This window comes from Ailuropoda melanoleuca, chromosome 6 (genome assembly GCF_002007445.2).
Source record: "Ailuropoda melanoleuca isolate Jingjing chromosome 6, ASM200744v2, whole genome shotgun sequence".
Lineage (NCBI taxonomy): Eukaryota > Metazoa > Chordata > Mammalia > Carnivora > Ursidae > Ailuropoda > Ailuropoda melanoleuca.
The window spans coordinates 131,396,722-131,407,338 of NC_048223.1; the positions used below are offsets into that span (position 1 = coordinate 131,396,722).

Genomic DNA, 10,617 nt, shown 5'->3' on the forward strand with positions numbered 1-10,617 from the left:
GCTCCAGCACGGAGCTCAGAGCGCGTCTCCACTGCTGTAAGGCGGCTTCTGCCTCTGCAGGAGGGTTCGGGTAGCACGTCACCGGCCCTGCCGGTAGTCCTGCATTCCAGCCTGCTGCTCTGCGGATGTGCCCTGTCTCCCCACCTTGCTGTCCTCCTGCGGAGCACTCTACACTCGCTGGCACTGATGCACGTCCTCTTCCCCCCACGGCATCCATGCCCCGCCTGGAGCAGGTCCTGTCTCCCCGGCCTTAGAGGCCCTGACCCGGCTGCGTCTGCTGCTTCTAGGGGTCTAAGCCAGGCTGTGAGTTCGCTGACCCCGCTGGTCTCCGCAGAGCCAAGCAGCACCCAGCGAGAGGCTGGCACTCAGTGCTTGCTTTCTTCATTGTCAAACCAGTGAGCCAGTAGTATTTTCACCTTATTTTTTAAAGCGACCACTTTACAGAAGTTTGATTTGGAAGTACACCCATTATGCAAGCGGGTGCTCGAGATTTCGGACTTACGGGCACCTCGCATGGGACATTCGCTCCATCCTGGAGGCTGCCACGGCAGTGGAGTCTGTGCCAAGACCATCGGTAAGGATGCAGCGATGGGTCAGTCGGTGCCCGGACCGTCCGGGAGGAGCTCCCTGGCTTAGTTCTGCTCACAGTCCTGGCCCAAGGGGCTAAGTGGGGACTTGGCTCCTTGCGGCACGTGGCCCATCACCCCCGAGCCCAGTGTGTGCTGAGTGAGCAGCCTTGACGCTCAGTGTGCAGTGTGTTTCTGGGATGGCCCTGAGAATGGAGCTCAAAACCCCCATTGTCACTTGCACAAGATGAACATTCTGGATTTCCCCAACCTTGCCAGCACGATTAACAACTATTACCAGAAATCCTGCAGACGTACCATGAGACTTCTGACCTGCACTCAGGCTGCCTTTGCAGCACTGGCTGGGGCCGGGCCTCGGGACCCTAGAAGCCATGGTAGAAACCTCATGGCACTGCCACAGTCACGCCCCAGCTGGGACACAGCACCCTCTGACGCCACGGCACCAGTCATCTCAGGAGAGCAGGTGAAGGACTCCTCTAGGGAGATCTGGGTCCCGCCCTCCCTGGTCAGCCAGGCCCACGGTGGTGCGGACCCCTACCCGGTCTCCCCTTGGCGATGAGGTGTGTGTGTGAGCTGTGGCCGGGGTAGGCACCAAGGTCAGCTGTAGAGCAGGGCCAAAGCGAGCCAGCTTGCAGGGGATCCCACGCCAGGTCCACAGAGCAGGGAGGCTGCAGTCCAGCAGATGGCTGGAGGAGGTGGGGAGGGGCAGAGGGATGTGAGTCCCTGGTGGGACCGCCCCCAGTGCCTGGGTCTGCGTGGAGCAGGGCTGCGGCTCAAGGCCTACCCATCACTTTCAAGCCCAGCCTTGTTTACCCCACCTGCTGCCAACAGAGAAGCAGCAGGTCACAGGGACACTGGTCAGGGGGGCTGGTAGGGGCTGCTGGTTGTAGGTGGGCAGTTCCCCACCTTCCCAGAGTTTTATCTGCCTGCGGTGCTGTCAACACACCTGCCCCTCCTCCTTCCCTGGTTGGGCATCAACCTGCACGTCCCCATAACTGTGCAGGGGTCACGGTGCTGCAGCTGACCAGGCCTCTGGAGGCCTGCCCAGAGGAGGGTGGGGCCAGGAGGTGGGGCCAGGCCTGCATCCTGGCCACTCCACTCCTACCCAGTGTGGGGGGACACAGGGTGTGGGTGTTCCCACCTGGAACAGGGGGTACTGGCTGCCTCGAGGCCGCAGCTGTAAAGTGCCCCAGGATGAAACCCTTGTGTGGCAGGGTGAGGGGCTTCACGCGGAGGGCCTGTTCCAGGCATTGGCCCACCGGGGGTGAGCGAGGTGGGGCCGGTCACCCTGTGTGGTGTCCTGGGCAGGTCCCACTCAGAGGAAGGACTCTGCCTTGAGCCCCTCCCCCTGGTGGAGCCGCTCCGGAGATGAACAGGTGACACAGAGGTCCAGAGCAGGTCAGAGGGACGCGGGGTCCTGGGGAGGCCCCTGGGACGGGGCGCCCAGGGCCTGCGCTGCCCTCTGAGCCGCCTTGCGCAGCGCCTCCCTGACCTCCCGGTTCCGCAAGCAGTAGATGATGGGGTTGAGCAGTGGCGTGAGCACCGTGTAGATCACGGACACCAGCTTGTTGAGGTCGAAGGAGTAGATGGCGCGTGGCCGGGCGTAGATGAAGAGGGAGGCCGAGTAGAAGATGACCACCACAGCCAGGTGCGAGGCGCAGGGGGAGAAGGCCTTGTGCCGGCCGGCGGCCGACGGGACGCGCAGCACGGTGCTGAGGATGGCGGCGTACGAGAAGACGGTGAGCAGCAGCGGCCCCAGCAGGACCAGCAGCGCCAGGAGGAAGTCCACGAGCTCCGCCGCGGACATGTCCGAGCACGCCAGGTTCAGCAGGGGGGACACGTCGCAGAAGAAGTGGTTCATGACGTTGGGGCCGCAGTAGCCCAGGCGCGAGATGAAGAAGACCTTTCCCAGGGAGACGGTGAAGCCCGAGAGCCAGGAGCTGGCGGCCAGGAGGCCGCAGAGGCTGGGGCTCATGACGGCGGGGTAGCGCAGCGGGCGGCAGATGGCCACGTAGCGGTCATAGGCCATGACGCCCAGGAGCGAGCACTCGGTGCAGGCCAGCGCCAGGAAGAAGTACAGCTGTGCCATGCAGCCCGCGAAGGAGATGTGGCGGAACTGCGGCGCCGCCAGGCCGAGCAGCATCTTGGGCACGGTGACGGAGACGTACCACACCTCCAGGAAGGACAGGTTGCCGAGGAAGACGTACATGGGCTTGTGCAGCGGGGGGCTGACACGGATCACGGTGATGATGACCACGTTCTCCGCGACCGTCAGCGTGTAAGCCAGCGTGAACAGCACCAGCAGACACACGTGGAAGCCCAGCGAGCCCGGGAAGCCCACCAGGGTGAACTCTGTCACCTCGGAGCAGTTGTCCCCGGCGGACATGGCGTGCGCCACCTGGTGGCAAAGGCGGCGGCTTAGATGCCGGATGGCGGGTGGGGTGCGGGACGGAGGGGCCCCATCCTAGTCTGTACCCCGACGGCTGGGCCTGCGGCAGCACGCGTTTCCTCGCGGCACTGGGTGGGAGGTGGGCAGACGTGGGCTCTGACCTGGAGCCACAGACTAAACAAAGGCCGTGGTGTGGTGGGGGCCTGTGCACGGAGCCTGGCCTGGGGACCTGCTGACAGGTGTGGATGAGGCCCCACCCCAGGCCTGGCTTGAACCCACTGTGGGGGGAGGCCATGGCCAAGGTCACCCAGGTCGGAAGAATGGGTGATGTGGGTCAGTGGGCAAGCGAGTGGCCTGGGAGGGACGGGGGAGGGCTGGGTCCAGAGCTGGGCTCCCGCTGTCTTCCCCGGTGAGGGGAAAGGCACCTGCTGCCCAGAGACGTGGCTTCCTTGTCTATACTCGAGATGACAGCCCCAGGACTCGCCCTGCAGGTTAAGAGGAGCTGTACCACACGTCTGGGAGGGACGGGGCTTGTGTACATGGGCTTGTGTAGCGGGGGGCCGATGCGGATCACGGCCACTCTTGGGGCGCCTGTTCCCTTGGAGAATTCAGCATCCCAGGGAGTTGGAGGGAGGCGGGAGGCCGAGTTTCCCACGCTGGGTCCCCTGACACCCTGGCCGAAGCTGAGGCCCCTCCTTGGGCCCTGGGGGTCCTGCCCTCTGCCGCCTCACCCCACGTGCAGCTCCCATCTGGTTCTGCCCAAGCCGCACGGAAACAGCCACGGCTGTGCCGGGAGGTTCTCAGGGCCTCACTCCCTGTGCCCANCTTCCTTGTCTATACTCGAGATGACAGCCCCAGGACTCGCCCTGCAGGTTAAGAGGAGCTGTACCACACGTCCGGGAGGGACGGGGCTTGTGTACATGGGCTTGTGTAGCGGGGGGCCGATGCGGATCACGGCCACTCTTGGGGCGCCTGTTCCCTTGGAGAATTCAGCATCCCAGGGAGTTGGAGGGAGGCGGGAGGCCGAGTTTCCCACGCTGGGTCCCCTGACACCCTGGCCGAAGCTGAGGCCCCTCCTTGGGCCCTGGGGGTCCTGCCCTCTGCCGCCTCACCCCACGTGCAGCTCCCATCTGGTTCTGCCCAAGCCGCACGGAAACAGCCACGGCTGTGCCGGGAGGTTCTCAGGGCCTCACTCCCTGTGCCCACATTCCAGCCCCTGCAGGGACGGCCGAGGGATCGAGAGGGGCAGGGTTGGTGGACAGCTTTCTTGCTGCTACAGGAACTGTTTTCACAGGATTGAAAGGGCCAGATCCTCAAAACAGAAGTGAGCTTCCTTCACCCCTGCCCTACAGCAGTGGCCTGGGTCTCCCCCCTTCTGCCCACCCATGGGTTTGCTGGCTCAGGGTCTCCCCAAAATGTGGCTGAACCCTGTTCTACACCCTGCCCCACATCAGCCTGTGCTCTCCGTTCTTGGAACGTTCCCACAGGTCACAGGCTGTGCTTCCAGATCTCCAAAACACATTTATTTTTTATTTTTATTTTATTTTTTAAAGATTTTATTTATTTATTTGACAGAGAGAGACAGCCAGCAAGAGAGGGAACACAAGCAGGGGGAGCGGGAGAGGAAGAAGCAGGCTCCCAGTGGAGGAGCCCGATGTGGGGCTCAATCCCAGAACTCTGGGATCACGCCCTGAGCCGAAGGCAGATGCTTAACGACTGAGCCACCCAGGTGCCCCTCCAAAACCCATTTAAAAGCCAATGCACTCGTTTGTAGTGTGGCTGGGGTTTTAGCTTCTTACCTGCATCCCGAGGGCCTTGGAACATGGCCCTGAGTGGGTCCGCACACTTGACGTGGGTATAACAGCTAAACAATCTGGCCGACATAGGGGAGAATGGATTTGGAGGACAAAAACCCTAGACTCTCGCTCAGGCTCTGTTCTGCATCTCGCTGTTGTGAGCCCTCAGAGGACATCCCCCACACCAGGCCTCGTCCACCAAGGCCTCAGACCGAGCTTGGGGCTCAGCAGGGTGTAGCTGGTGGCCCTCCTTCCCTGATGGAGTAGATGCCCTAGGGCACAGCTGCCCTGCACCCCCCCCCATCCCTTTTTGGAGAGGCCCTTGAGCCTAGAATCTGGCGGAGAGCCTGCCCCCACCCCCAGGCCCCAGCTCATGTCCCCTTCTCAGCTTCCCACCTCCTCCCAGGACCGCAGAACTCCCCAGGGCTCCTCCTGGCCTCTGCCCTCGAGTGGCCACAGGCACCCTTGCCTCTCTGCCCCCGCATGCTGCCCAGTATCTGCTTGAAACCTGTGGGTTCACACAGTTCTCATCCTGCAAAGGTTTCAAGAGGCAGCAGAGCCCAGAGCTCCAGGATGTGGGTTCTGGGATGGGCGGCTCAGGTTCAAACCCCACCCTCCCCGGCCACCTGTGTCTGGGACAGGACGTCTGCCCTCTGTGCCTCAGATCACTCAGCTGCCCCATGGGACATGGCAGGACCCTTGCTGGGCTGTCCTGGCCTCAGCAGCTGGCAGGAGGCCGTGGGGGATGCCCAAGCTCTGAGGACCTCAGAAAGCCTGCACACCTGCTACGCTCACTCAGGTGGGCCTGGTGGCCCAGGTGGGCAGTGGTGACTGTGCGGCACGAGGGGGCCTGGTCAGGTCTTGGTGGGGTCAGCCTCCTGTAGCTGGGGCCCTGGGTAAAACCACCTCTGGGTCCCTCTATCTCTCCCCCACTACGGCTCCTGGTGACCCCAGGAGTGTCTGCTCCGATCTGCCCCCGATCAGCTGTCAGACTTGGAACACACGTCTACCCTCGTCCAGGGCCAAGAGGGAGCAAAACCGCCACCTTGGCTTAAGGGGCAGGAGAACAGTGTTTCATCAGGAACCCTGAATCCCACAGACACGAGGAGACAAATAGCCCCCAGGCTCCCCTGTGATGCTCTCACGCACGTGCTTCCCAAACTTCACACGGGTACACAGTCCCACGTACCCTCCCCCAAACGCAGATCCACGCGGGGCACCCAGGCATCCTGAGTCAAAGGCACACCAGCCTGCACAGCCAGACCCACAGGCCCCTGATGCGGCTATCCACACGGACACCAGGCTCCTGCCAGGTGGACAGGCACCTGCACATCCATGTGCCCCCGACGGATCCCGATCTAGCACACAGACAGGGGCACCCAGGCCTTAGACGCACGGTTCCCCTGCACACACCACGCGCTGCCCAGCAGACAGACACCGGCCCGGCCTGAGCCTGAGGAGCCATACGCTCCATCACAGAAACACGGGCCAACAGCTGCGACACAGGGTTAGACCCCCAAACCACAGATACCCTGCCCCCCACAGAGACACTGGCTCAAGTCGGACACGTGCGGCAACAGATCCCGGACACGCTTGCTGCCCTCATCACTTGCACGGGCGCGCAAGGACACGCTCGCGCACAGACGCTCACGCGGGCGCGCACGGACACGCTCGCGCACAGACGCTCACGCGGGCGCGCACGGGCACAGGCCTGCACGGACACAAGCACGTGCACCCCTCGGCTCTCCCCTGCGCAGAGATGGACAGTTTGAGCCGGCAGATGTGGGCGGAAGTCCCAGCCCTGCCCCACCCCTGCCCTCAAGCCCCGGCCCCGACTCCTCACCTGTGGAGGGGAAGGTCTCACCGCTCTTCTCGGCTTTCCCGAGGACTCGGTGCTGCTCTGGACAGGGACTTAGCCAACGGGGTTCACTACCTGCTCGTTGAGTGCTGAGACGGGGCTCAGCACGAGAGCGGACGGAGGCCGACCGTGGGCTCTCGGCTGAAGTTAGCACGGGCTGCTGGCCCCGTGGACCTCTCCCTCCCTGGGCTGCCACGTACCCTGGGACCGTCTGGGTCCAGGACAGAGCTTGGAAGATAGCAAACGAGGTAAGCCTGGCCGCAAGGACCCCTCCTCACAACAAAAGAGCCCTCCCGTCGGCGATGGCAGTGACGCTCCAGACAAGCGGGGTCTGCCGCCCTCATTTCAGAGGAGCGGGAGTCAGGTTTTGGGGGGAAAGTACAAGGGACCCCCCCGTCTGCGGCTGTTGAGAACATCCCCTCTGCATGGGGAGAGCCGCGGCAGCCCAGGAGCCCACACCCCCTCCCCCCAGGCCACCCGTGCGCTTCTGAAGGGTACCTGGTGGCAAATGGGAAGCTTACCTCAGCCCTCGCTCCCTTCTCACTGGAGAGGAGCTCGGGGGAGCCAGGGCCAGAGGCGGGGGGCACCTGGGCTGGGCAGGGGAGCAGGGCTCCTTCCCTCCCCGCTGTCCCAGGGGCTGGTGCACCAATAGCTCCTCCTGGGAAGCCGCTCAGGCCTCTGCTCAGGGACTCTCCTCCCCTGGGACCAGCCTCGTCAGCCAAAATGGCCAGAATCGGAGGCCATATGGAACCTGGGCCCCTCCCTGGCTGTCCTCACGGGGGAGGGCAGGTGTGATCTGGTAGGGGTGGGATGTGGGTCCAGGCGGTCACCCTTACCCCCCAGCAGCTGCTTGGTGCCACAGAGGGGCCCACGTAGAAATCTCTGCCCCCACCCCTGACCTGAGCTGCGTCCCAGACCCTGCTCTCCTGAGTGGGCTCCGTGCTGCCTCCTGAGTGCTTGGGGTGAGGCTGCAGTCCTACCTCATGGCACCTACCTCCCTGATCTCCAGCCGGCCACTGCGAGGGCCCCCAAGGTGCACAGAGAAACCCCTTGGTCAGCTGTGAAGAGGCCCCAAGCAGCAGCTGCCTCTGTCCCGTGGGAGGTGAAGGAAGGTGCCCAGGACCCCACACGGGGGCTCCAGTCCTTCCCTGCCACGTGGGCTCCAGTGTCTGCCCACACTGTGCAGTCAGCCTCTGCTCAGTCAGGGAAGGGATCCTGCAGGCCATGGGGGACAGCTGACCAGCCCCGGAGAGCTGGGGTCCTGGCCTCAGCAGAACCCCGATCTCTGGGGCTGCCCCGTCTCGTGGCCCAGGGTGGGCACAGGTTGACCTTGTGTTTCTGGGCCCCCCGAGTCATTTTACAGAAGTCACATCAGCTTATTCACCATCCCTGTCAGGCGGACTCTGGACTCTGGATGCCGCACCCAGCAGTCAAGTTCCTGTGTGTGGGGCTCCGGGGCTGGAGGGAACAGACAAGGGGCTGGTGAAGTGTGCTGTGGCCAGCAGGGACCGGGAGGAAATCTGGGGCGCAGTCACAGCATGTACAGAATCCTGGAGATAGCGGGAAGGAGAGCGCGGGCGGAGGGAACAGGCACTGCACAGGCTAAACATGTGGGGTGCATGGGGGGAGGGGACGTGCCCTCCATGTGTGGGGGCTGAGGGGAAGGGGGCATGCTGGGATGGGCCTGGACTCAGAGAACTGGGGAGGGGTCGGCTGCTGAGCTCTGGGGTGGGCCCACGGCCTGGTGGTGCCCCTGAGACATGCGGGGTTCTGGGCAGAGCAAGGCTGCTGGGGAGAACAGACTGGCGGGGTCCAGGTGGGCTGCACTTATCACTGCAGTGGGGTGGGATGTCGCTGGGTTTGCTGATGGATCGAGGGCATGTGTGGAAGAGCGAGGAGTCCAAAGATGTGGGATTGGTGGGTTTTGGAGAGCGGCGGGGGGCNGAGGAAGGAGCAGGGGGCAGGGGAGCAGGGGGCAGGGGGGTGGGATGAGGAAGGAGCAGGGGCCAGGGTGGGCGGGCTGCGTACATGAGTCAAGATGGCCAGGCTCTTTTCCAGGGCTGTAAGCGACTCTTCAGCTGCCCTGGTGAGGGGCCTCGAGCATGCTGGAGCTGGGCTCTTCAGGCTGCAATCTGAGGTGACCGTGAACGTGGCCTGAGCGAGTGACCAAGGGAGGACACTCAGTACGCTGCTGGTCCGTGTGTCCACACTGTCAGCCCTACACCATTCCTTCCCACTGGGCCTCGCTGCCCTGGGTTCTGCCTTGGCCAACCAGGCTGCTTTGCAGAGAAGTGGCTGGAAACTTCCAGGGAAGGAAGCTTTCTTACTCACGAGAATGCCCCAGCCCCTGCCCTGGCCCGCTCAGGGCTTTCTGCCCTGGTGCAATTCTGCACCGCCCCCCCCCTCCCCACCTCCCAGGAGCCTGGTCCAGTAGTGAGGTCGGGTGGCTCTCTGCAGGCTGTGTTCAGGCAGAGTGTGTCGGACTGCTGGACTTCTTGCTGGTGGGTGGTTGGAGATTTTCTTCCTGGGAATCCCAGCACCCATGGCAGCACTCCTCACAGTTCCCCAGCTTCCCGTTTCCCCACGTCCTCTCAGCCCCTTTCCACAGACACCCCTGGCTTCCCATGGCTCAGAACTTCACCTCTGCATCCAAGGTGTGGAGGTGAAGGTCCTGCCCATTTCTCATGTCACTCCCACAGCACCCCTAGTCCTACCGCAGTGGGTACCCAACACCTGGACCTGCCACCCCTCCCACCCTCCAGGGTCATTGTTCACCCCTGTGCCCTGCAGAGTCCCCAGCGAGAGCTCCAGCAGCCCTGCCCAGTCCTCTGCGCCCCAGGCAGGCTTCCCAAACCCTACAGCCCCCACCCCCTTCTCAGAAAACCAGCCAAGAGGCAGGGACTCTGACTTCCGGCTTCAGAGACCTTATCTTGATCCACACGCAGCCTGGGGGCTTTCCAGCTCCAGGCTGTGCGAGCTCTGGACCCCTCCCAGGTCTTTGCTGCTGGGTCTCCACCTTCTTTCTTTCTGCCTTTCCGAACAGCAGAGACACCGGCTTCCAGCCTCTTGTCCTAGAAGTGAAAGGGGAGGAAGCCTTAGCTGGGCAGCCTACCCCCACTGCCCCCTGGAAGCAGCACCCGTGGGCCCTCACCCCACTTCTTGCCCACCCTAGTGCCCCTGTCAGCTGGGCAGGAGGCCTCCCCGCCTGTCGCTGGCCTTCGAGAAGTGGAGAGTCCACTCCTAACCGTGCTCTCTGCTTCTGTCCACGCTGGCTGGCTGACCTGTGTTGGAGACCCGCACAACTGCATTACTGCTAACCCCACTGGGGCACCAGGACCCTGCTCCTAGCTGACATGGCAGCCACTCCCGCCCGCTTGGGGTTCCATGTAAATTTTAGGGTCATTTTGTCAGGTTTAGGCTGCCTCCCTCAGTAGTTAATTTGGGGAAATTTAATGTCTTTGCAAGATTGGGTCTTCTGACCCATAAACTGGGTGTATTTTTCTTCCTTAAACTTTGCTGTGATGTCTCTCAGTTTTCTGTGTAAACGTTTTCCACATGTTTCATTAGGGTAATTCCTAGGTATTTAATATTTTTGTTGCTGTTGTAAGTGGTAGCTTTTTAAAAGAATTCCTTTTATGTTTGTTGCTCTTAGTAGAAAAACAATTGCTTTTTGTTTATCAGCTGTGCCCTGTGAGCTCGCTAGACTCTCATGGATTCCACTCAGCGTCCGCAGATTCTTCTGGATTCCTTCCATTCCCGGTGGCATCGTCTGTGGGCCATGAGGGCGTTGCCCTCATTTCCAGTCCTAACGACTTCCTTCTCGTAACCCACTGCACTGGTGAAGGCCCCAGGGCAGGGCAGGGCCGGACCTAGTGGGGAGGGCAGCCTTCTGCTGTCTGGTCTCTGACTCGGTTTCGACTCGGTTTCGGCGAGCAGGAGGCTTGCTGTGGCTGTGGTTTGATACTTGTTATCAGATTAAGGGAGTTC

At 62.4% G+C, this 10,617-nt stretch overlaps 1 protein-coding gene across 1 annotated transcript; it reads right to left on the reverse strand.

Annotated features, from left to right (window-relative positions):
- Positions 1–1,986: 1,986 nt before the first annotated feature.
- Positions 1,987–3,123, reverse strand: LOC117802824 (olfactory receptor 6B1-like). The gene has a single exon (XM_034663653.1). It carries the CDS (start codon positions 2,971–2,973, stop codon positions 1,987–1,989), a length of 987 nt encoding a protein of 328 aa, XP_034519544.1. The 5' UTR covers positions 2,974–3,123.
- Positions 3,124–10,617: the final 7,494 nt, after the last annotated feature.